The 27,170-nt window shown below is 44.8% G+C and overlaps 1 gene segment (V, D, J or C); it reads right to left on the reverse strand.

Moving 5' to 3' along the window:
- On the reverse strand, positions 1-25,761 carry LOC101110848 (T cell receptor alpha chain constant-like). The segment is given in 5 exon segments: positions 1-562; positions 1,200-1,307; positions 2,713-2,757; positions 4,758-5,030; positions 25,704-25,761. Coding segments are annotated over 4 exon segments (444 nt in total).
- Positions 25,762-27,170: the final 1,409 nt, after the last annotated feature.

Consider the following 27,170-nt stretch of genomic DNA (forward strand, 5'->3'; position numbering starts at 1 on the left):
TCTCTTCCAAATCACTTTTATTGAAGCCGTGGCAGCAGAATATACAATGTGGCTCAGATACACAGCAGAGCAGGGCCTAGATCATGAAAAGGTAATTTTTCCCTACATCTTGGGAGAAAGGGTGATATATATATTTTTTATGAACACTATGTAAAAAATATAAACAACACATAACATTCTCCAGGAGCTAGAGCCCAAGAGAACCCACTGGGGATCCACCATCCAGTGGGACATCAGAGGCAATCTCTGGGGTGTGGAGGTGGGGAGGGAGTGTCCCCACAGCTAGGAGAGGCTGCAGCAGCCCCCTGACTTTGCCAAGAATGCCAGGCAGTGACAAGCAGCAGTGAGGAACAGCGTGGGTGGCAGCCGTGCTGGGCAGCTTGTCAGCATCTTGATCACCAGTATCTGGAGGATCCAGTTGGTATGGCCAGCCAGGCCAGAGAGAGGAGGGAGCCTTCTCATCCACGGGGGCAGACAGTGTGCCTCTCTGCTTGAAGAGGGAGAGGAAGGGCGACGAGGAGCAAGGGGCGAGGGAGCATGGGGCTCTCAGGTTGTCGGTGACCTGGGATGAGGAAGAACAGGGTCAGGCTGCATAGTGATGAGATTCAGGACAGTTAGGGGTGTGATGAGGATGCTTCTGTTTGTAGAGTTCTAGGGGCAGATGGACCCAGAGTTCTTTTTGATGAGATGCTCTTGTCAGTGGGATGACCTGGGACACTGGGGGAAAGGGTCTGGAGATTCTAGTCAGAATTAGGGTGGATAACAATTACAATACTGCCTCACCACATTGGGGTCAGAGGATCTGAGGAAAGGAATGGGGGCCCCATAAAATTTGCAATGAATGGGGTACAATCGAAGGCATAGGTATGAATGAGTCTGGGTCCTAAGTGTCTCCTAAGTTCCACTCATCAGCTGTGTGGCCTTGATGTTCCTGGCCTCAGTTTTTTATTCCCAAAATGAGGATAATAACAACAGTTCTTCATACTTTGTAGGTGAGACGTGACCAGTGTCACCTGAGGAGTGTATTGTGTTTCTTAAGTGTTTTGGGCCATTGCTATTAACAAGAGGAACCACTAACAGGGAGAGAGGAGGGTGGGTCCAGACTTAGGCCCTAAAAGCAAGAGCCTGGGGGAAGTTCCTTTTCAGAGCTTGGGGACCCGCCCCCAGGGCCCCACTGCCTGGCTGAGATGTCAGCTCACCTCAACTGGACCAGAGCCGCAGCGTCATGAGCAGGTTAAACCCGACCACCTTCAGGAGGAGGATGCGGAACACGGTCACTGACAGGTTTTGGGAGTTTAGGTTCACATCTGCAAAAACAAGGAGCCACAGCAGTCACGGCACAGGTCTGCACAGCCCCAGTGACGCCGAAAGCAGGGTGGGGAGTCTGGAGGGCTTCAGTGCCTGGATCTGCCTTTCCCTTTGAGCTTTGGTGCACATCCCCTCATAAACATATCTGCACATCCCTCTAGGGTCAACAGGGGCTTCCCAGGTGGCACAGTGGTAAAGACTCTGTCTGCCAATGCAGGAGATGCGAGAGAGGCGGGTTTGATCCCTGGGTTGGGACGATCTCCTGGAGTAAGAAATGGCAACCCATTCCAGTATTCTTGCCTGGAAAATTCCATGGACAGAAAAGCCTGGTGGGCTACAGTCCATGGGGTCGCAAAGTCGGACGCCACTTAGTGACTGAGCACGCACATTTCATTTCCAAAGAGAAACACTAACAGTGCTTACTCTCTGTTTTAGGGCTGAGTCTCTCAGTGGATGGGGGTGGTGAATGGTCAGAACTTGGTACACGCAACACCCTGGGTCGGTGCCCCTTAGTGAGAATCTAGTGGCGAAACCACAGGAGGGATGAAAGTGAAAGTGAAAGTTGATCAGTCGTGTCTGACTCTTTGCGACCACATGGACTATGCAGTCCATGGAATTCTCCAGGCCAGAATGCTGGAGTGGGTTGCCTTTCCCTTCTCCAGGGGATCTTCTCAAGCCAGGGATCGAACCCAAGTCTCCCACATCGCAGGTGGATTCTTTACTGGCTGAGCCACAAGGAAAGCCCAAGAATACTGGAGGGGGTAGCCTATTCCTTCTTCAGTGGATCTTCCTGACCCAGGGATTGAACCCAGGTCTCCCACATTGCAGGTGGATTCGTTACCAACTGAGCCACAAGGGAAGCCCAAGAGAGATGACTCAGTACAAATGACTCAAATGGAAATGAACGTGGGCCCAGAGCAGGTGGTGAGGAATGGTGGGGATCTTTGAGAGCCAAGGTCACCGCCCACATGAGTTTTGCTGCTCTTCTTGAAAGAAGGCAAAACCCCCAGGCTATGGAGGGAGAACATCCTTGGGAAGACCTGGTTAGTCTAGGGCTTTATGTGAGCTGGTCTGAGATTTCCCAGCTGGGCCACCCAGAAGCCCTCTTGATCTCTGTGGACAGTGGAGCCACTGAAAGGAGTACAGAGGCCTGGGAGTGAGTCACTGGTCTAGCAAAACTAGACTTATCCTCGAAGTTCTTAGAGTGGAAAAGAAAATTAGAGATGGTGAGAGGAATCTAGGGATTCAAGAAGGTCCCCAGGCACCTTGAACTGCTGTTTCTGGTCCTTAGAACTTCATTCCTAGATCCCCATGCTCCTTCACACTGCCTCTATCCCGTCTGGGTGATTGTGGGTTCATCATCTCCCCAGACCTGTGTGAAGCCAGGATGGACCCCTCCCTTACCTGTTTCAAAGCTTTTCTCTACCAGCTTGGCATCACAGGGGATTCCTAAAAGGAGAAATAAAGACATTTTTCTTAGAGTCCTGAGCATTCTGACTTCCCACCCCAGAAGCCTTTCCATGCCTCTTCGTGGAGAGATCTGGAAGGAACTTGTCCCATATGGGACCACCTGTTGAGGCCACCACTGACTCTTGAAAGACCAGCACCCTGGCTTCTAGGCATTTCATTTACTTAATGCTGGTTGTGCTAAGTGCATATAACATGACACAAGGAGCCATCAGACCCCACCCTTGGGTGAGTTCCAATCTGGAGTCTCAGAGAGGAAGTAAGACAGACACAGTGAGAATTGCCATAAGGGGAATGGGTGCTTTCATCTATCCCACAAGGTTTTGACCCCGGCACCCCAGATCTGTTTGCTTGTTTTTTCTGACTCAGTAAATGCCATTATCATTGACCTAGCTGCTCAGAAAGAAAATCCAGCCACCTTCCTCAATTCCCTCTTTTCCTTTTCAATCCCGCATGGTTCTAGCTTTGAATCCCAAATAGTGTTGAGCTTTTAACACCCCTGCCGCGGGGACTTCCCTGATGGTCCAGTGACCAAGACTCTGTGCTCCCAATGCACGGGGCCTGGTTGGGGAACTAGATCCCACAAGCTGCAACTAAGAGTTCGAATGTCCTAACTAAGGCCCAGTGACTTAGTTAAAAAAATAAAAACCAAAATATCAAATAACTCCCCTGCCACAATCCCATCCTGGCCTCCATCATCTCTCTGCTGCATGAGCTTCTTTTCTGTTGGCACTCTCAGCTCCTACAACCCATTTTCCACTCTAGGCAGAGTGATTAAAAAAAAATTATTTATTTTGGCTGTGCCAGACGTTGCTTGCTGCTCAGTCTTTCTTTAGTTGCAGCGAGCAGGAACTACTCTCTAGTTTTGGTGCCAAGGCTTCTCACTGTGGTGGCTTCTTGTTGTGGAGCATGGGCTCTAGGGTGCACAGGCATTAATACTTGCAACACGTGGGCTCAGTAGTTTGGCTCCTGGGCTCTAGAGCACAGGCTCAGTATTTGTGGCACATGGGGCTTTGTTGCTCCGTGGCACGTGGGACTTCCAGAACAGGGATTGAACCTGTGTCCCCTGTAGTGGCAGGCAGATTCTTTACCACTGAGCCACCAGGGAAGCCCTCAGAATTTTTTTTTTTTTTTTTAAGTAAATCGGGTATCATTCGCCTGCTTATAGGCAACCAATAGCTCCTCACTGTACCAAACAGTGTCTCCCGCTCATGACGGGCAAGGCTCTGTGATCTGGCTCCGGCCTATCTCTTCCATCTCATCTTCTCCTGCCCTTTGCCTTTCTCACTGTGCTCCTGACTCGTTAAGATCCTTTCTCTTCTTATGGCTGGTACCTCCTTAGCCTTGAAATCTCAGCTCAGATAGCATTTCCCCAGAGGGCACTTCTCTGACTTTTGTCCATAGGGTGGCTATTTCCCCAACTCCAAGTTAAAGCAAGTATAATAATCTGGAGTTCTTTAAATTTCCGCTTGTTGATGGTTGGTCTCCCCCAACTGGAATGGGGCTTGCTCAGAGCAGACCCCTCATCGGATGCATTTCTTCCTCCATGGCAGCACTGGGCATGTTGTACAGGCAAAATCAGCAATTGCTGAGTGAATGAAGGAATGAGGTTAGGAGCTGGGAAAGTGCTTTGGCCGAGAGGGAGGAGTAAAAGAAGGGATCTGGGAGAAGCACACCGGAGCCTGAAGGAGCAGTGAGGGGCTGAGCAGAGGCAGGGGGTGGGGACCCAGAGAGGGTGAGCTTCAGGGCCCTGGTGCTCGCAGGCCTCTTCCCTCTCTGCTATTTGTCTGGGACGTTCTGTGACCTGCCTGGATGGGGCTCACTGATGCTCAGGAATGAGAAGGGAGGGGTCTTTGCTGACAATTGATGAGGTTGAGACCACCAATCAGAGCAGCTTTTAGATGTCACAGACCTGAGCCCTGGGCACAAATGGGCCTCTCGATGGAGGAGACTCCTTAGAGCAGAACCCAGGCTGCACTCACCGAAGTTGTCGACAAACTCAATGTTCTCGTTGAAGGTGTTTGTGCATCCAGAATCGCTGGTGTTTCCCCAAGTCACTATCCCGTTGCTCTTGGACCCCAGGATCTCCATGTTGAGCACGGTGCTGTCTGTTTTGTGTACCATGTTCCACTCGTACCCCCCAATTTGTGTCAGGTTGATTTGATTTGAGTCAAAATCGGTGAACAGGCAGACAGAAGTGTTGCTGGATTCGGGGCTTCTCAGCTGGTACACAGTGGGGTTGGGGTCCTTGATTTCTGTGGACCAAAAAGACGTAGGTTAGGAGATGGTTGTTTTTCTCCTTGCTCCAACCAAGGCCTGAGTCCAGATGCCAGTGATGGGCAAGAATAGGGCTCTATGGGGCTGGCAAGTCACATTCTCAGGTTTGAGGTGGGAAAGAACATTTTAGAAACCATCTGCTCACAATGGACAGGACTCAGGGACAGGCACAAACTACGGATCCTGGCCAAGAGGCCAGGCTCTCAATGAACACACTCTGCCAGGCCCTGCCTACCATTCAAGGAAACTAGCAATGCGGGGCCACTTAACGATGCTGCCCATTTTTCTACTTAATAGGAACTTTTTCAAAAGCTCAAAAGGCCTAGGAAGCAACCACATAGTTCTGGCAGTACAAAGCAAGCAGAGAAAACAGACCCAGCAAAGCAAGCTACATGTCTTAGAGTCTAGGGTGGTCTCCCCGTCTTGGGCTGGTGTTGACAGGAGTGTGATGTTTGTAATAGGCAGGCATGAACCTGGAAGATGGGCTACATGACCAGGAGATTTCTCTCACTGATAACAGCTTTAGGCTCTAAATCAGAACCCTTGTGTCTAAGCCCTGGCTCTCCCATTTACTAGCTACAAGACTTTGAGCAATTCACACCAGCTCCCTGAGTCTCAGGAATTTCATCTGTCAAGTGGGGATATTGCCTCATCTTTTTTCCTGACCAGGCTCTTCTAAGAAGCCATGAGAGTTTCTCCATATAAAGTTATATTTAATAAACTGAAATAATTTTAGTAATTGTAGCTCTTGATACTACCAGGAGATTGCTATGATAACTGTGCTACCCAATAATACACAGTTTCTACTCTTCCGCCCCAGGAAAGCAGGAGCTGCCGGAGGCTTTTCTTTAGTGCTGAGTATGACTCCTCAGTATTTTCATGGGATTCTGTGTTTTTAAAGCAACCCTTAGTGTTTATTCTTTCCGACCTCCTGCGTTTGGAGGAGGAAGCAGAGGTTTACTAGGAGGATTAACATGTTGGGGCCACCCAGCAAGTTTACAGCAGGGCTGGGATGGCAGCTTCCAGGGCCCGTGGTTCTTTGCTCCTCTAGCTTTCTCGCCACACAGGCAAAATCTTGCAGACCAGTGACGCATGATGCACCCCGTGCGCTGAGCCAGTCAGGGTGGCCTTGGCAATGCAGATATCCAGCTGGATGAAAACCAGGGGAATCAGCCCTTGGCATGGCCTTGGGATGCTGAATCAAGGTGGAGCTGCCTATGGGTAGGGTTGTCCATGGTCACATGCGAGCGACACCCAAAGCTCTGGCTTCAAAGGATTCTGCCTGCTCCCCTCCAATCTCCATGTGCCTGAGAGGACGACAGCACTGTGGGTTAAGGATTTACAGCAGAAATCTTTTACTGGGAGGGGAGAGACGGGAAGCCATTAGCTAATACCACACCCCAGTGGATGTGTCAGTAGTTAGTGGGAGCTATGGGTGGGACCAGAGAGGGTGATGTGGAAGGGTGTGGAAGTGCTGAGAGAACGTGGCCTCAAGAGAGCCGAGGTTAAAGTGCACCAGACACAGGTCGACCTCAGAGGGAGAAGGGGGTTGTTATGGGGGCCAGATACTTGACTCTGAGTCCTGGTGAAACTCTCGCTTAGATCCCAGAGCCAGTGGCTGTCAGTCTGGAGAGGGTCTAGACCATGCTGTCCAGTGTGATAGTCTTTAGCTACACTAACCAACACCAAGCAAACTCCGGGAGATTGAGAAGGACAGGGAAGCCTGGTGCGCTGCAGCCCACGGGGTCACAAAGAGTCGGGTACGACCGAGCGACTGAACAACAAACATCAAGTAAAATTAAAAATCCAATTAGCAATTAAACCTTCATGTTGAGACCCCAGTAGCCACATGTGGCTGATGCCTACAGTGTAGGACAGTGCAGGTTGACAGAATATTTCCACTGTCACAGAAAGTTCTATCGGACGGCATTGGTCTGGAGGGTGCGATGCCACGGACCACAAGGTAAGGCTGAGGGGGCTGAGAGTGAGACTAAAGCCAGCTGAGATCCTTGAAGGGTGATACCAGGGCAGGCTTACTGTTGCTCAACTTTGCTAGTGACAGATCAAAATGAAAGAGCAGTTAGTGCGGTCAGAGAATCGGGGTGATTTTTAGCCCCTCTCAATTCTTGTTTTTACCAGCTGATACCCTTGGGCTTTCCCCACTGCATTTTTGCTCTTGTTTCTCCTGCCCAGCTTCCTTGCCCCTGGTTTCCTTCTTACTCACCCTCTCCTGCTCCCCCCACTGCAGTCTTTTCTTTGAGCTCATCCTCCAAATGAGCTGTTTAAAACATGGAGCTGATCGAGTCACTTTCTGTTCAAAATACTCCAGAGACTCCTATTGCCTATAGGACAATGCCCATACTTCGTGGCACAGCATTGGGTGGTTGCCACGATTTGGAGTGCTTGAATTTCCTCTCTCAAGTCCTTTATATGCCCTGTATGAGTACAGCTGGACAAAACTCTTCACCCTGGCTCCCTGGAATATAAGCTCTGTGACAACTAGGACCTGTCCCTAGATGTGTCCCTAGTCTTTGCCATATACTAGGTGCTCAAGAAATAATTGTGGGATAAATAAGTGGCCTAGTGACCATCAGATTTGGAAAATTGCTACTAATTAGACTTTTTGGTAAAAAACCCCCTGGATATTGATCCCTAAACTTGGCTTTTTAAAGCCCTCTTTTAGGGACTTATGTGGCGGTCCAGTGGCTAAGAATGGGCTCCCAGTGCTGGGAGTCCAGGTTCGATCCCTGATCAGGGAGCTAGATCCCACATGGCACAACTAAGAGTTCTCATGGTACAGCTAAAGATATTGGTTACAGCCAAGACTTGGCACAGTCAAGTAAATAAATGAAAATAAATGCTAAAGAAGAAGTCCTTAAAAAATAAAGCCCCTTTTCTTTTATCCCCAGGTACCTCAATGCAACATTTTTGTCTGAAAACAAAGAATGAGTCATTATTAATTTGGAGATCTTTAGGGGTCCATCTGCCAGAGCCCTGGGAGAAAAACATCCTGTTCCACTTTAGTAAGATAAACGCCTCCTACCACTGATGACATCTCAGAAGGTAGGCTTAGCAAGACTGGATCAACTTTTCAGTGTGGAAGCCCAGCTATTTCTAGATCCTCACCATTCACTTTAATTCAGAATTAGCCACAGAAGCACATGTTCCAAGGCTCTAGTGCCTAAGATCCCCAGGGCACAGCAATGACGGAAAACTCCCTTACCACCAAATCTGTGTTTGGAAGTTGGGCACCAGGAAGCCTAAATGTGGGTGAGCAGTTCTGACTTTGAGTTTGAGTTCCACTGAGGCCTTCGTGAGTGTCAGGAAGCAGTGAACCTTCACAGACATACCTGGAGTGATGGAGACTCTGGTTCCCTTGCCAAACTGCATCTGGGAGGCAACACCTCCATCTCACTCTCACTGTCTTCATTACAGAAAGCCTTAGGTTTCCTCTCCTCTGACGGATGGGCTCTTACAGCCCACTGAGCAACAAAGGAGGGTGGTCCAGGCCATGAGCTGTCCATGGGAAGAGCTGGCCTCTCTCACCTTCACCTCTGGTCTGCATTTCTGAACTGTTTCCCTGTTTCCCAGTGGCTGGCCTTGGGCCTAATGGTCTATATTATCCTGAAGGCTCTAGCATGCCTTTTCTCCATTGTTTCTGAAGACATCTTTGGCTTTCTCTCCATCTAACTTCATTATCAGAGTGTTTACTTGGCCAAAATGCACATGCCTTGTTCATTCCTGAGATAAAGCCCTCTTTCTTGGTGTTTCTTATGCCTGGAAGTCCCCTCATTTCCTTGCTTTGCCCAAATAGATCTTAATTTATCCTTTAGCCTCAACAAATTCTTTCTACTTCATAAAACCTTCTCCATGTAGCCCAACTTTTCAGCCAGAACCCCATTTCTCTGAATCTCTACCGTGCCTGTTAACATCATCAGCTGGTTGACACAAAAATGGTTTTCAGGTTGCAAAATTTATAATACCTTGGTCTCTTTGACTAGTTTTTATACTGTTTGGAGACAGTTCAGGCATCTCTCTTAGATATTCACACTCAGTCTCACGTTTTATAGAATGATGGCCTCAGAGAAGGCATTTAAAGTTATCTGTTGAATGATTAAAGTCAAATTTTAATGTGTTTGACCTAGAGAAACACAGATTTTCAAGATCAATAGTATTGCCTTTTCCATTCACAGAGGCCTCTGTAAGACAGTTATAACACTCACAGTTAGCCTTGCCATAGTAATACCAAGATCCCCAGGGAAAAGTTTAGCAACACTGGTCCATGGGGCTACAAATGGTGCCACCTGGAATGACTCACCAGATATTATGGACACTTGGGTTCCTTTCCCAAACGTGAGTTTACTCATCACTCCTCCTGTATCCACACTGCTGGGGATACCATTACAGAAACTCACTGGCCCTGCCTCCTACTTCAGTGACAAACACTGGTCTCTCAGAGGGGACAGAGGATCACACTCTTTAGAGTTAGACCTTCTGCTGTTCAGTGTTGAGTCTTTGTCTCTTAATCCTTTTCTTCCTGCCCCATCCTGCTATAGTGCCCTGGATTGGAGGTTCTGATTTCCATAAACACAGAATTTAGTAGACGACCTCCTCTGCTCAGGACAACAGTGTCTTGGATCCTCTTGTGAAAAGGTCCAGGACTCCTTGCCCATCATCTGACTCATGATGTTTCAGGTTCTGGCCCAAGGGTGTTTCCTGAGCATTGAGTACAGGATGAGAGGATGTTCTGGGATGGGTGGAAAGAACCTTTTGGGATTCAACAGAAGAAAGCACCCGGGCTCAACTGGGCATCTCAGACAAAGAAGAATTAGCTGTCAGTGGCCACCTTTGCCCCGCATTACTTACTTGGTTGGACACTCAGTCTGGTCCCTGCTCCAAAGTTTAACTTATCAGTGCTGAATCTCCACCGAGGGTAAGGTCTTTGCAATAACTGTCCTGACATTAACCTGCTGGAACCTACCAGGTTCTGAGGGCACCATCTGAGAAGGGTCCCTGGCTTTTGTTTCTTAGGTTTCCTATTTCCCATAGAAATTGTTCCCCTTTCCCTTTACAATAATGAAGCTTTAGAATAACAAAGCCTTCATGATGATGATGATAATTAATATTATTTAGAAAAGCTGCCTTTTATTGATTACTTGCTATATGCCGAGCATTATCTCATATTATGATGTGGTGATTTTTATTTTTCTGTTGAGAAAGTGAAGACTTAATTAGCTGGAGAGGACAAATCCAGACTCCCCCCAAGGGCTGCTAGCCTTCTAAGCTATGCTGTGAATCCTACATCATCCTGCCTCCATACCTTGTCATATTTGCCATTCACATAGGGGTCTGGGTCATTTTTACCCGGGGAGCAGTTCAAAATTCTACTCAATCTCAGAGAGGAAGATTCTGTGAGCAGCTATCCCCACACTACGGTCGTTAGTCCATCCAGGGAATTTAGCTACCTGCTGCAATAAAAGAGAATTTGTGTTTACCATTAACTCATCTCTTTCCCCCAAGAGCATTTAGCTAATTTCCTGAATGCTCAGATTATCTGGTGCTGATATGATCCGTTTCACTTGAAAGCACCAAGTATCTGCAACTCTTTTTATGTTTCCGTAAATTGTTCTGCTCAGATTTTCATTTACCCAGCTGGCTCTTGGCACTTCTATCTTTAACATGAGAAATGGGAACATTTCAAGTTCCCAGAGAGTTTGTAGAAATGGAAACGAGTGCTTCACATATCCTCAAGCTTGCCATAAATCAGTGCCGGTTTTCTCACAGACAAAAGGTCAGTCACTCTGCCTCGGTCATTCACACCGTCATACTCACGTGCGTGTACAGTCAGCCTGGTCCCGGGTCCAAAGGTCAGCTTATTGTAGCCACCAGATGACACCCACTAGGAGGATGCTTTACAAGAACTCTAGCGCCTGGCAGGGTTAGCAATGACTCCTGTGTCTGTTTCACAGGCTCCTTCAAAATCCCCCTTTCTAGCACAAGAGAAAAGTCCGGCTCACCGAGTCCTAATTCCTGAGCTTTCTGTATAACAACCTTATACACCTTTCTCTCCCAGCCAGCCTTCAGCAGGTCAGGCTCTTTCTGGAGGGTGGATGCCCATTCTAGATTCCACAGTGAAAGTGAGGAGAGAAAACTGAAAGAGTCTGGAGAAAACCCAGAGATTAATTGGGAAATGAATCTTGAGCGAACATTCACAGCACTGGAAATAGATGGAAAACCTCGAGTGCAACTTAATCAAGCAAGGGAGGCCTACTAGAGCGCTCGTGTTAGAAAGTGGTTCCGTTACTCCTTGAAGGCAGACACAAACTAATATTGCCATAGGAATAGTCCCATAAAGTGCACAAGGAGGACCGCTTAATTGTGAAGGTTGTGAGAATCAGGAGGGAGTTGCAGATGGGGCCCAAGAATCTAGTTCTCTGGAAAGTTCTAAGGTTAGGATTAATGTTCATATGGGGACAAAAAAAAATCTCCAGTTTGAGAGTGGTTTAGACAAGTCCTTTTCAGTGAGAATTTCACAGAACTCTAGTCCTAAATTTTTCTGCAAAAAAGATTCTAAGCTCAAAGAAGTGTGGAAAATGCTGTATACTCTATTTTCAGTCCTGAAGCCTGACAACACATATTAGCAGTTTAAAGGCTCTGAGAGGTCTTACAATAAAGAAATTTAGAGCTTCTTAAACTTATTTGATCCGAGAATGTTTTGTTTCTTAAAACATCCATTAACCTCTGTGGAACATGTACAGGTTTAGATATTCATTCCCCGGAAGTCCCTTTTCTAGTTCAAAGAATTTAAAATTCATCCTAAATTTCAGCCTAATATTATCCTTAAGCTTTCGTGTTCTTAGTCTGTTTGTCCTACCAACTCCTATGGACACAATTAGGGGTCTCATTGATGCTGATTATTTCTTTCTAATCATTATGAAACAGCTTCATTCTATTCGGGCAATTGCTGAACAGTAGTCAGCTATGTAGCAAATTTTCTTGCCACTGTCAGGAATGGCTCGAGGGCAGATATGAACACACTCATCATGCAAGACCACATCACCCCAATACTTTGCAGGGCTTACCTACTGGGAACAATGGCAACTTGAAAGCCTTGCCCAAATGTGAATTTGTTGGTTTTCTTTCCACACACCTTGCTACAGATCTTAGAGCTACCTGCTTCAAAGGAGATTCTGGCCCTAATGGAGAAAAATTTCCATCCTGGGTGGCGTCTCAAGTAGAGACATATACTTCAAGTATTTATCATTAGACCATTTTCCTTTTTGCTATCATACGATTTTCCACTTGTGCTACTTCCCTAGCAGGGTGGTACAATTCTTATACCTCTGAACTCTGGTTCTTCAGAAATCTGATGGGCTTTCAGGCTTTCTAAAGGCAACCTGAACTGACCCAGGGCAGGGAAGATGCTTCGGTGAGTGCACAAATGAATGGACAAGTATGGAGGAAGTTTTCCCTCGAGAAGTGGGCTCTCACCCACCCATGCGCGTTCAGATGGATTCTGTAATCTCTTGGTTTTGTAATTTAGCAACTCTGCTGGAGAATACTTGCTGCCGTCTAAACCAATAGGTTCTAAGCAGTTACTGCCTCTGTCCTGAAGTCCTCCCCAACTCTCTAGCTAAAGGCATTTGTCCACAGTCATTTGTTTGGTGATGCCTATGTGTCAGGCATGGTGCTGGGGTGTGGTGGTTTAAGGATGAAGGAGAGCGGGTCTTACCCTCACAGAGCTTATGGTGCCGTGCAGGATGGATGAAAGTACCAAGCAGCTAGGATAGGAGGTCAGGATGCCTTTCTTTCTGCGATTCCATCGCAACCTGTGTGTACTTCCACTGCAGCGTAGTGACACTGTCTTTAACTGTCTGTTTGTCTGGATGTCTATCCATGGGGAGATACTGGATGACAGAGACCTTTCCTTTCTTCCTTCTCTCCCTTCTATCCTTCCCTTCCTCCCTCCTTTCTTCTATATAGTGCTTAGAATATATTGGGTTGGCCAAAAAATTTGTTCAGGTTTTTCTGTGAGATCTTTATGGAAAAACCCAAATGGGCCTTTTGTGTGTGCTCAGTTGCTCAGTTGTGTCTAACCCTTTTTTGACCCCATGGACTGTAGCCCACCAGGGTCCTCTGTCCATGGGATTTTCCAGGCAAGAATACTGGAGCAGGTTGCCATTTTCTACTCCAGGGGATCTTCCTAACCCAGGATAGAACCCACGTCTCTTATGTCTCCTGCATTGAATGAGCCTTTTGGTCAACCCAATAATAGGTATTTGCTAAATATTTGTTGAATGAAAGCCCTCTGAATATTTTAATTCATTTTAGATGCAATCCTGCTCTCTTCTTTTATTAAGACTGTTTCATTTATCTTTTAAGTTCTGTATGGGTCCATTTTCTAAACTCAATATTTTTATTGCATTATTTAGGCCTTAAGTCCTTCCCATGTCCCTTGATTAGACATGGAGTTTTGTGAGAGTATATCCCTTGCCCATGATCTTTGAGAAATTTAACTTATCACCTTTCATGAAGATTAAATGGTAACAAAAATAAATTTTTTGGCATAATCAGTCATGATTTCTTTTCCAATAAAGGTCTTTTGTCTCAAAGGAATCTAGAAATAGCAAAAGAGTCTACCTCTGTAACGATGAAAAGGCCAGGCCCCACGGGCAATGACTACGTTTAGAAAATAAACCACTGTTGAGCTTGTGGCTGGGAATTCAAATTTCAAAACATTCAAACCTCATGAAGAAGCATTAGAAATTAGTTTGGGAAGTGCAGACTCAACATCCAAGAAAGCAGAATAGGGACTTTCTGTGCTTTTGGCTGGAGTCTAAGGCTGGGCACTCACTTGGATGTCTGCGGAGTCTTGCTCCACCCCCAAAGTGAGTGCTCTGCCGCCTGGGCCCACACCCTGCCACAGTGCAGTACAAACACTGCTCTCTGAGGGTGGCCGCCCTCCCCCCTCCCCTCCCCCATATTTACAGCCTTCACTCTTGGGAACAGAGCTTTTAAACAGCCTGTTTCAAGGTTGTGATGATAAATTTCTTTCTGTGTTACTTTATGCCCAATAACCAGTCCCCTTAGGTTTCTACTCCTCTCCCTGCCATACCTGCATTCTGCCAACCCAGTTCAACGACTTTACTCATCTCTTCAGAAATGATGAATCCTGGACCAAGGCTGCCATGGTTGCCATGGCAACAAAGCTTGGGTTGGGCAAACCAGGGGCCAGACCAGTAGCCTTTGAGGTCTGTAATCTTCCTTCACAGAATGCAGGAGGGACAGTGGTAGCAGCGTGGTGGGATGGTTCACAGTAAGGCCCTGGAGTCAAATAGATCAGAGTTAAATTCTAGCTTTGTCATTCCTAGCTGTATGATGTTGGGTTGGGCAAGTTATTTGTCTCAAGCCTCTGTTTCTTCATCTGTAAAATGGGCCTAAAACTAGCTACCTAGCATTAAGATGGCTGCGAGCATTGAATGAGAAATTCTATGGAGGACAGGATGTAGTCACCGGCACATGTCAGACATTCAGTAAATAGTAGCTAATAATCTAACGGTTCCCAGAAATGATTTCCACCGAGGGAGGAATGAGGCTTTTTGCAGCCAGAGGAGACCTGTCCCTGTTCCATCGCCCTTTCCAACACCATAGGGTGCCTCAACATTCTGACTGGGATGCTCTTTCCTGGGACAGATATCTCATGGATCCAAGACAACGTGGTAAGAGATTCTCAGCCACAGAGTTGAGGGGTAAGATGGGCCCCTTGGCTGCCAAGAAGATAGTTCTGCTTCAGAAACCTAAGCAAGAGTGAAGCCTTTTTCCTCAGTCCTCAGGGATTTGTCCTCTGCACACACCATGCAAAACCCTTGTCCAGCACAACCTCAATCATTTCATTAGACCTGACACAATGGTAGGTTACTCCAAGACAACAATGGGCTCTCTAACGATGGAGCAGACCAATCACAGACTCCCTCATTATTGCAGTATCCTTCCAACGTGTGTCCTCTGTCTACAGAATATCCCTTGACTGTTTCTATAATACTCACGTGGGTGAACAACAAGCTTGGTCCCTCTTCCAAGTATAAGTCCATAGTTTCGTCTTGATACACACAGCAAGGAAAGCCCTTGCTAAAACCCATCTCACATGACCTCCCTCTACCTGTTGCCCCAGTGGTTAGGGCAACAATCCAGGGAAACACTAGCTGACATGCCCAGAGTTGCAGGAATCTCCCACAGTTGTCCAGGGCCCCTAAACCTAGGGCAGTGATGGGACTGGAAGAGCCCCACACTTCCTTTACTTAGGAGAATGCACATGCTCCTGTCAGAGGAGAAGCAAGGCAGCAACTCCCTTGTAGCAGCAGCACCACCAGCACTGCCTGCTTGCCTGGGGCCACAGGCAAAAGTCTGACTCTGTTACTCTTTCGTCAAACACAAGTGCTCCCAAAATGGAGGCAAAGGAGATTTTATATTATATTGTCAGTGGAGATGCTGAGAGAAAGCAACAAGGGGCACATAAAGGTTAGACACAAAGGTTTTTAGAAGCGACCTTCTAAGAATGTTAGGTGTGGCATTGATGGAGGACATGCCCTTCCTACTCCCATGAACATAAGTTGTCCAGCACCTATGGGGTAGGAAAGTTGATGGGTTGGGGAGAGGGTCGTGTGCCCAGGAGGATCGCAGCTCACTTACTTGGTGTGACCAGCACTTGAGTCCCGTTTCCAAAAGTGACTCTGTTCCCATAATCACACTCTGGGTAAGTGCATTACAAAAACATCCTGGCTTTGCCCAACCTCTCAAGGAGGACAAACATACTTCCCAGGAGCTCTAAATGCTGGGAACCCGGGAAGGCTGACCCTAACGTTTTTCCTGGGATGGGTGCTCTGAGCACTGGAGGGAGATTCCCTAATGGCTGTAGCAGCTTCAGCCCCATTGCTACCCAGCACCTCCATTTTCCTCATCACAGCCATCAGCAAACAGCCTCTGGCTACTTCTCCTGCGTGGGGTAGTGGGGAAGCAGAGCCTTTGCAACACTTGGTGAAAAACTTGTCTCCTACCTCGGCCGGGTGGGTGTGCATGTTTCTGAAGGTACCAGGCAGCAGCGGGCATTTCCCACCTCAGCTGCCCTTCCTGAGAGGAAGGCACCATCGTCTTGGGGACATTTGCAGAAGTGTTTGCAATGTTTCACTTTGCCAGAAAGAGTGGGAGCAAGAGTGTTTTCAGTAAGCCATGTTGGGGCACACGCTGAAAACATGCTTCGGTGAGACTCAGAGTCACCGCATCCTCCTTGGGGCTGAGCAAGACTCCTGGTGACTCATGCCTGACTCATTCCTGCTTCTACTGTTTCTGTCCTCACCTCAGGCTGCTTTCTGTCAAGGGTTGTCAAGAAAGTCAAGCATCTCAGCAGATAACAGTCTCAGGTCCTTTTCCAGAAACACAGGGGTGAAATCTTGCTTGCTCTCTGCCAGGGAATGTGGGCTATCCACGGTCCTATTTCCAGCCAGTGGGGCCCCAGGTCCTGTGCATGACCGCACACAGCACGCTGCTTGGCGTGCCCACATATAAATTATTGATAGACTTTTAATAGATGGGTGTTTTGTTTTTCTGACAAGACTGGAAGTTGTCGAGAGCAAGAACCACATCTTGCACTTCTTTTCTTGGTTTGTTTCTTTTTAAATCACATATGGCCCCCGGCTTGTTGATGATGCTTGGTCATCACCTACTGAGGCAAACTAAGTTTTACTGTGCATAATTATTGGGACAAGAAGGCCAGTTTAGGGAGAGGTTAAAAGCTAAGTATACTCTGGGTAAATATGAGCTGCAAAATATAAGTGCTTAGGCAGGGAAAAGCTAAGGAAGCATTTCTCAGAGAGGTAATCGGGAGGCAGCATAGAAACCAAAATATTGTGAGGTTAATATGGACCCTCAGTAGAGAGGGGGCAATGGAATGAACAAGTACTTGATCCCAAAGGAAACAGATGTTTTCCTCCTGTTACCTTCCCACTGATTCTCCTTAAAGGGTAAAATGAATAACGTGGCAGAAAAGTAAAGTCAAAGTTAGCAGCATTGTTCTGATTAATAATAGCAAAACAGTAGTGGTAATAATAATAATAATGAAATGACAATAATAATGATTTAATTATTATCATCATCATATTATGTTTAGACAAGAGCAAATGCTACATAGATACATGTAAACCCAATACTCGAAGTGAGGTTACACATTTCTGGAGATCTGACTTACTTGGGTTGATCACAAGTTGGGTGCCAGTTCCAAATATGAATTTCTGATAACCTGTGTTCACACTCTGACGTTACTGTATACAAAATGGTACCCCATGACTGGGCCAACTCTATACAAATGGAGCCCTACAGTTGGGCCATAGCCTGGGATTCCTCAATCACATACAAGTTAGTTATTAAGTGTGTGTGGTCATCAAAGTGGGAAGAGGTGTATAATTTTACTATTTAACCTTCATTTCTAAGAACATTGGAAGAGGACGAGAAATAAGTCCCAACTCGAAAGAAAATCCTGCTCTGTATACAGTACATTAAAAATTGCATGAATATTCAGGTTTAACAAGTCATTCATATAATTACAGAGTTTTAGTTCTAGACAGGACCTGGGGTAGCTATGTCCATCCACACTTACTAAGTGTTCACTACATATTTCTACATGAATAATGCTCACGGATATATATAATGCAACTTTACCACTGCCAACCTATCTTATTTAAATAGCAGACAAAACTCTGGGGAAAAAGTCAATGAAAACAGATATCCATATCCTTCAACTATAATAAAAATCAGGTTATTTCATGGAACTTACTTGTTTCAACAAATAGCTTTGTTCCTGTCCCAAAGACAAGTTTGAAGCCTCCCGTATTTCCCACAGTGATTTGTGCTGTGACAAAATGGACCACTTCCTTCGTCCATTTTTATGCCACAGCTGGGGATTTGGCTCAGGGAGCCTTATTTTGGGGAAGGTATTCAAAGCAAGGAGCACTTTTTTGCTTTTTCTTTTTTGGCCATGTGGAACTTCCCCGACCAGGGATCAAACCCATGCCCCTTGAAGTAGAAGCACAGACTCTTAGGCAAGGAGCAATTTTTTAAAAATAGTCTCCCAGTAAAACCCAGTTTTTTTCCTGCTCATGAACAATCTCATACATCTTTCCTGTTAGAAGTTTTAGTTCACCAAACAGTAGTCATGGAATATGGCCCAGAGACCAAGATCCCCAAGTTTTAGCCCCAGCCCTAGTTCTCACTGAATTTATGATAATGGACAGTTCAATGAACTTCTCTGGATCTTAATTTCCTTATAGAACAAAAATTTCCCTTTCAGAGCTAAACTTCTATGATCCAGCAGTGCCCAAAGTGCCCTCACCATTGCATATTTCTATAATTCACAAATGAGTGAGGCACTTATAGATGGATTACACTGGGGACTGTCTGCCTGGGGAAAATACAGCAAATACTGAGAGGAAAGGACAGTCAGCGTTTAGGAAGTGGCTGCTGCCAGCTCTTTTCTCTCCTGTCTCCACTGGGGTAAATGCTCTCAGCAGCCCCCCTGTATTACTTATTTCTCATTAAAAAGAGCAGAGAATCCTTTAGATTTGCAGCACCCAAGTCAAGATCTCTCAAGGCTCCATCTCTCAATCATGGCAGTATCTAAGAATAGAAAACATAAATTTCATATATTTCCTTAGGAATTCTGATTGGCATCCTCTCTCACTTCTAAGTAAGCACTGGCACAGGGTCTGTGACATAAAGTAGTAGAAAGAGTAAGTCTTTGAGATCAGGCAGGCAGATCCTGGTTTGAAGGTAGACCCTTCTACTCACTAATCCTGGGATCTTGGGCAATACTTCTCTGAACTTCAGTTTTCTCTTCTGTACAATAGGAATACTGTTCCTTGATCTGTAGAGCTATTTGAAGATACACAATACTGTATGTCATGCACCTAACATGAATCTATCCATCATAGAAACTGAGATGGTGGTTATAATTTCTATGTTGTTAAATTATTAATCAATAAGCCTTTTTTTTTAGTGTTAGAGAATTTGTGAAATAGCCATAAGAGTCAGTATCCTTGGGTGGTAGTGATTTCAACTCTAGGGTGCTATAGGAGTAAGATCTTAGAACCATAGATTTTGAGTGCTTCAACCCTCTCATCTCACACAGAGGGGCAATGACACAGTCAGTTGGGGTGCAATCAAATCTAGAACTCTAGACTGAAACTATAAACCCTGGGCTCCTTTCTCTGCACTTCACTGACTCTCCTTGAATAATGTTTAGTGCAAAGGGACATAGCCTCTGGAATGAGCTGGGGCGTAGGTAAAGTGAAAGTGAAAGTGAAGTCGCTCAGTCGTGTCCAACTCTTTGCGCCTCTGTGGACTGTAGCCCACCAGGCTCCTCTGTCCATGGGATTCTCCAGGCAAGAGTACTAGAGTGGGTTGCCATTTCCTCTTCCCAACCCAGGGATCGAACCGAGGTCTCCCCCATTGGAGGCAGACGCTTTAACCTCTAAGCCACCAGGGAAGCCCTGGGGCATAGGTAAAGTGACCTTGAATAGCCTCCTATGGTGAGTCTCAGAGTCAATGGCAGTGGAGGTAGAAAAATTCTATTAGATTATGGCCAAGCAATTTCCTGCTTTTTATCTTTTTTCCTCTTTCTGGCATTTAGCTCAATTTTAGTGCTAAAAACTCTAATACTGGTCAGAGCTTTCTGTCCTGTCCATTTTCCTCCTGTTACCTTCCCACTGATTCTCCTTAAAGGGTAAGATGAATAACGTGGCAGAAAAGTAAGGAACGCATGTAAGAATTAAAGATATTAAAATTAAAAAAAAAAAAGAAAAACACCAAAAAAAAAAAAAGTAGAAAAAAGTATAAATCAAAAAAAAAAAAAAAACACAAAGTTAGCAGCATTGTTCTGATTAATAATAACAAAACAGTAGTGGTAATAATAACGATCTGACAATAATAATGATTATTATCATCACCATCATATCATATTTTGACCAGAGCAAACGCTACATAGATACATGTAAACCCAACACTGGAAGTGGGGGCACACATTTCTGGAGATCTGACTTACTTGGGGTGATTAAAAGTTGGGTGCCAGTTCCAAATACGAGTTTCTGATAACCTGTGTTCACACTCTGACATAACTCTATACAAAATGGTACCCCATGACTGGGCCAACTCTATACAAATGGAACCCTATAGCAGGGCTTGGAACAGGCTAGACACCAGGCTTTTCTTTAAAACAGGCTAGTCTTTAAGCAGGAAGTCAAGCTATTTCTGGAGAAGCCCAGGTTTGTCAGCCTCACATCTCGGGACAAGTCTTAATAGTTTGCTAAATTTCACCATAAGGAAAGGATGCTCATACAGTGTTTGAGTATTTTCACTAATTTATCTGAGTGCCACAATTCTTAATGCTTCAGCACTAGATTGTGGTTCATTCTAAATAAGATACAAATGACAAAAGTGACGTCTCCTTGAGAAACTTCCAGTCACTGTCATTGGAATACATTTTGCATTTACCATAGAATTGCACACTTACCCAGCTTCACTCTTAGGTGGGTGCCTTTCCCAAAGGTGAGTTTGCTTCCTCCTCCCCAATTCCCACAGTGTCTGATGCCTCACAATAAACTCCCTCTGTCACGTCACCCCTTTTCTCGATTTACCTGATGAGTTAGAAAATGTTTTAGGCTTATTATAGCTATTTGACTTACTCATATGAGAAAAAAACTCCCCGCAGCCCAAGAAGAATTAATTCATGGGCTGCTGGTGCCAAGGGGCCAGAGAGGCCATCCGGACCTACTCTCCCATTTTTGGATGAGAAAACTGAGGTCCAGAGGCAAGAGATCTGCTCCAGGTTTCACTGCTAGCTGGCAGCAGAGACCAAGACATGAGTCTGTTTGACTCTCAATCTAGTATTTTCCCCTCTCTACCACATACTGGTACGTACTGTGTCACTTACTGTATTCTCTTCTTCTCTGTGGCCTGGAAACTTGATTTCTCTGGGTATTTGATTTCAATTAAATAAGCACTTTCTTTGTAAAAGGACCATGTTGGATACTTCTTGGTATATAGCAGGAGCCTCTGCTCTTAAGGATCTTTCAGTTTTAATAGGCAGATCTTCTCACTAATGAAAGAGTTCTGTAGCTGTATGTGTCACAGACTGTCCAGCATCCCATGGCTAGATACGGGATACAGAGGGAAGAGGAAAGGGAGGGGTACCAGGGGAAATACCGCAGGCTAGCCTTAAAGCAAGAAGCCAAGCTATTTCTGGGGAAACCCAGGTTTGTCTTAATCACCTAGAGTATTAGTCTCTATTCCATCCTGATCTAGTGAATTAGTTCTACTAATTCAACTAATTCTACTAATCCAACTCTTCTGTTGGTTACTTTCCTTTTCCAAAGTCTTCCACGAAGGCTCAACCTTGAAATCATAGGTCAACTGATAAAACAAGGACAATGTCACAAGGGTAAAACACAGTAATCACGTGTAGAAGCCTTAAACCAGAAAACGAGAAAAGAGGAGTGGGGTTGGGTCAACATTTACCTGGAAAGACAAGAAGCACCGTGCCCTTTCCAAAAGTAAGTGTGTTGTATCCTGAATTCACACTGTAGCAAAGCCCCATACCAAAATAGCCTGTAGTGTTGGGCTCCAACCTCTGACCTACTCAGGAAGGGAAAGAGGACCAGCACTAGAATCTATTATGTGCCAAGTGGGTTAACAACCTCTCTGTATAACCTTGCCTTATTCGGGCCATAACTATGCCATGAACTTGATACTATTATCCTTACTTTATCAAGGAAGAACAGATGATGTGGGGCTGAGCACGTGGAACCAGTCCTGATATACAAGTACCCTGGAAGCGTGAGACTTTTTAGTGCACGACAGATACATGTTAGGAGGAGCGATGAGAGAAGGACTCTCCTTTTTGTTTCTAAGAGAATGAGACTGCAGCTGTGTTGCAGTTAATCCTCTTGCCAGAACCAGATGTTAGAATACTAGTATCAGTGATCCCCAAACTCCAGCTCATCCTCTATCATACAGTCGTTTCCTGGGACATGAAAACATTTTCATCAGCCTTCCTGCTGTTCCTCTGATACTCTACTCACCAGGCCTGACCAGCAGTCTAGTCCCGCTTCCGAAGGTCCATGTATAGCCTCCTCCCTTCCCACAGTGTTTCTTAGTCAGTCAAAAATACCTGTAAGCCCACACATCTTCTCATACCCAAGACTGAGAGATACAGCCCCTTCATCTTAACTTTTTTTTGACATTCTGCATAACACAGGCCATTCGACTCAAATATGAGCATTTATTGTGCAACACTTAAAATGAAGCCTTCATCTACTCACAGCCCTGTGTCTATCGCCATCCAACTTGTGATTTTCAACTCTATTTATCCAGCAGATGTATCTAGCTCTTTTGTCTTCATTACACTTATCAAACTTTAAATTCCTGCCATAGTGTCTCTCCCAATTTTAACTTCAATCAATCTTAAACTTCATGGAATAACATCCAGATCACAGAGTGACAACTTACTGCTCCTACCTCCTTATCTTGCAGACTTAGTGACTCAGTGGCACCTTGGTTACCTACTTGAGTTCTGTTCTGTCCCCAAAGTTAGGCATGCCTCTGATTAAAGGGCATCCATTCTGGTTCAGGTTTTTTTTTTTTTTTTTTTTTTAATCACTTGCCTTCTCTTTGGTTCTTATTCTCTGCAAATTTACTGTTTCAGTTGGCCTCATGGGCAATGTCTTGGCTTTCTTTTCTATTAAGAAAGAACACAACTTGGATGAGACAAAACTATTAGAACATTAAGGGTTGCATGAGGGATCTTTCTAAATATCTTTATTTAAATCTTTCAAAAATGGCCAGAAAAGGCTTATTACATCCCCATTGTGTGCTCCAAATGTTACAATCTGTGAGATGACAACACAAGAAAGGAGAAATGCTTAGGAATTTAGATTTACTTAGGGTGACTTGAAGTATCCTTCCAGTTCCAAAGGCAACCTTTAGGATTCACGCTGCAATGCAGGCCTATACAGAATGGCTTCCTTTCTGCCATTCTCATGTGGGTGACATTTAAGTGTCTGTACTTCAGTAGAAGAGAAAGTGGTTTTCACCAATATCTATGGCTACAGATCAACATGAAAATAGCTCTTTTACTAAGAACCTGCATATTCTCTATGTAGAATTATATTAGCCATCCTAGCTTTTTCTTTTTGATCTGAAAACAATCATAGTATTTTACATGTACATAGCATTTGCTAGTTTATAAAAGTAGTTTCATATCCATTAACTTATTTTATTTTTAAAAAAACTTCTGAGGTGAGATGAAGTATTTTCATTTTACAGGTGAAGAAATTGTGGCTAAGATGCACTGATCTAGCCAGGTTTAGAAGGACTAGCAGTGTTTAGCCAAACTTTGCCTTTTTCTTTATAATCCACTCTCAGACTGAACTGTTTCAGTCTGTTGTTTTTGGTTCATCGACATGACTATTTTTGCTCCACCGTTAGATCTTTCTAGCCTCTTTATCATTTCTTTCTACATCAGAATGCATTTTAGTCCACATAAACCATTCATTTCTTGATGCTCAGGCCCTACAAATACTGCAGTAAGTTCAACGGCCACATTAAGCCTCCTACTTTAGTGACATATTGTCTACTTACTGGGTTTTACTGAGAATCTTGTCCCACTTGCAAAGATGAATGTGTTATAAATCACAGCACCGTGCTGCCTGACAATAATTCCTGAGCTACCTTGATAATAGATTAGTGTGATTAGCGTGTATCTGTCCTCCTTCCTGGGAACTCTGGCTGGGATTTCCTCCCTTTTTATTATTGAAATAAAGGCTAAGCCATGGAGTTAAGCCTCTGAAAGCTTCTTTTTTCAGAGCACAATAGAACTGATGGAGGGGAAAGCCTGAGAAGAGTCCAAGTGATAGTTTCTGGACAACTCTGACATATTTCCTTCAGAAAGATTTGCAAAATTTCACCAAGTCATATTGTTTTATCAGCCAAAGGATATCAGCTCTTGTCCCCATGTTTACTTAGGCAACAACCCCTGTACACAAGCTCCCTTTACCAGTGGTCAGAAAATTGCTCCCATCCCTGTAGGTAATCTATCTTTCTTTTATCACTCACTTTAGTTAATTTAAAAAAAATTCGTGAGCATGTAGTAGGTATGGTTGGACATGGGGGATAGTACACGTTTTTCATTTTGTTTTAATGTCTTTCATCATCAAACCCCAATCGTTGAAGAATGAGGAGATAGGGACTTCCCTGGTGGTCCAGTGGCTAAGGCTCTACACTCCCAAGGTAGGGTGCCGTGGTTCGATCCCTGGTCAGGTAACTAGATCCCACATGCTGCAACTAAGCGTTTGCATACCACTACTAAGACCTGGAACAGTCTTATAAATAAATATTTAAAAAGAAGATACACAGAAACACACAGGGACACATTTAGAAAAAAAGAATGAAACATTTAGTCCCCTGCAGAATAAGTCTGCAGGATAAGTTCAGGTGTTATGATCAATAATAACCAGGTACTTACTGGGATGCACTGATATGGTGGTTCCTTTCCCAAAGACCAGTGCATTTCCTGCCCGGTAGGCACAGTGAAACAAGGTGCTGCAAATACCTTGAGTACCTGCTCACTCACCTAACAAGGGACACTTGTATTCTGTCCTTGCCTTCGGCAAGGAATTCAGTGAGCTCTCAGGGTTTTGGAATGCAACAGTAAAGCTCTGTTACTTTGTGAGAAGGAAGGTAGATGTGGTGGGTCCTGCGCTCACTTAACAACTCTTCACCCAACACCTCCATTGTAAGGCCTGTGCTAGGTGCTAGGATACAGCTGAAAGCCGCTGGGACGCTGTCCCTGTCCCTGCGGCGCTTATAGTCGAGAAGGAGGCACACAGAAGCCAATCCGTAGATAATACAATGGCAGGTGACGAAAGCGCAGGAACAGATTAGGCTGGATAATGGGATGGAGAACCAGGCGCTGTCTGTGTTTGGTGGCTTGTTGGATGGATTAGGCAGGAAAGGTCTCTCTGAGAAGGTGATGTCTGAAGTGAGATCCAAGCATGAATCGTCACCTCCATTTCTAGATCAGCAATTTGAGGGCCTGAAAGATCAAAGCCTGGTTCCAAATCACATAGTGTCAAGGATGGCCGTGGATGCCTAGATCATGCCTTCTCTCTGTTGAAGTACTAGATACAGTTCCACCTCATAAGTTTCTGCTTAGGAAAGATAAAGTGAGACTGAGTTTCGTTGAAAGTGACTTTGGGACATTATAGGAATTGGGAACTGTGGCAATGGTTGTTGAGTGCATTGAGGTTGTAAGAGGAGGCCCACTGGAAGAGAAGATATTAGCCTCTCAGAGTGTTTCTCAGATGACTTCTCTGATGGAGCTGATCACTGAATGGGAGACTTCTGCCATTCTGGTTCTCTATTAAACTGTCAAACAATGCAAACCATTACCTAACAAACTGAGCTCTTGCAGTTAGGATGGGGAAGACATGGGAAGAACTCTGTTCTCCACTAAATCTGAATAAACTGAAAACATTGGGAAGTCCCCTTAGATTTATAAAAAGTCTGTTACATGTCTCAGTAACTAATAGAATTCAAAATTCAATACTTACTAAGATTCACCTTTAGCATGGTCCCACTTCCAAAAACCAACTTCTGGCCACTTGAAAACCCCACAGTGATCTATTTCACCACAAAAACCAAAGTGAACTTCATTTACAAGCACAGGAATTCTCCCAGGTTCCCTCACTTGGTTGACACCCAGTTCAACACTAAACACATATTTAGGTGAATTCAAGAAAAGTCTTAAAGTCGTACATTCTTCGGCATGGTAGGAAACCCCCGAAACCATTTCCTACAAGCTCACAGCCTCACTCATTTCTCTCCCAAGTGATCTTAGGTCTTGATGGTCTCCAGGGACAGTCTCAGTTACCAATTCTTATGTTCTGGTTTCTCATGGCTAGAAAGGTTCTCCTTATATCTACGTTCAACCCTTTCTCTGCCAGAGCCAAGATCCATGAAGCTTTTTGATTTCCAAGCTTACCCTCAAATGGAGTTTTTCATAAAATCTGGCTCTCAAAAAATTCATGAATCATCTGACTGCCCATACTTTTCAAAGAGATTTCACATACATTATCTCTCTTGATTCTTACAAAATCCTTTGAGCTAGGCAGAGCTAGAATCATAATCTTTACGTCGTAGATGAACTGAGGCTTACAGGGCTTCCCATGGGTACATGGCTGGTGAGTGACTGAGCCAGATCCACTGTCTTTTGGCCCTGAGTTGAAGGCCTTAATGATTTATTTGTACGTGTTCATGTATTGATCATATCACCATGGCTTTCAAGGATCTCTCCCTTCTTTTTTCTCTTCCCTAATGAAAAAGGCAGTATCATCAACAACAAAAACAATATCCATTTTCTTCCTTAGAAAAAACCAAAACAAAACAGAACCTCTCTAAATAAACCTCCAGCTCAACTTTTTCAGAGTAATGTCCTTTTAATCCTCACATGCTTTCTGTGAGCCAGGAGATAAGAGTTACGAATATTTCAGTTGCATTAATTGGGAAAAATGAGGGCCAGAGGAGATAAATCAGAGCGATGGTTACAGAGGGTGCAGCCTGGCACAGACAGCAATATATTGCACCTTTGAACATGTGGGTGCTGGCCCTGCTATTGTGAGCACGTTCAAATCCTTTAACCACTCTGAATCGAGAGAATCATTGCTTTCGTTTTTCTTCTACGTTGTGGGACAAAGATGTGAAGAAATAAGGAAAGGGCCTTAACTATTTTCCTTTTCTTAAGAAGACAGATCCTAGAAAATATCAATATAGTGCTATTTTTCTCCACACTGAATTTGTGCATCCCTATATGCTTATGCATAAGAGCAACACAACACAATTTTAAGGCAAGTTTGAGATGGATTAATGTGGGCCCACATAGCACACTTAATCTAAAATTGATGATTAGGTTTCTGCTTCAGTGTTGGAAACAGAATTGTGGCTCAAGTACCGGTACTCACTCAGCTTGACTGTCACCCTGGTTCCTTCTCCAAAGGTTAGCTTGCTCCCTGCAGTGGTGG

This window comes from Ovis aries, chromosome 7, assembly GCF_016772045.2.
Source record: "Ovis aries strain OAR_USU_Benz2616 breed Rambouillet chromosome 7, ARS-UI_Ramb_v3.0, whole genome shotgun sequence".
Lineage (NCBI taxonomy): Eukaryota > Metazoa > Chordata > Mammalia > Artiodactyla > Bovidae > Ovis > Ovis aries.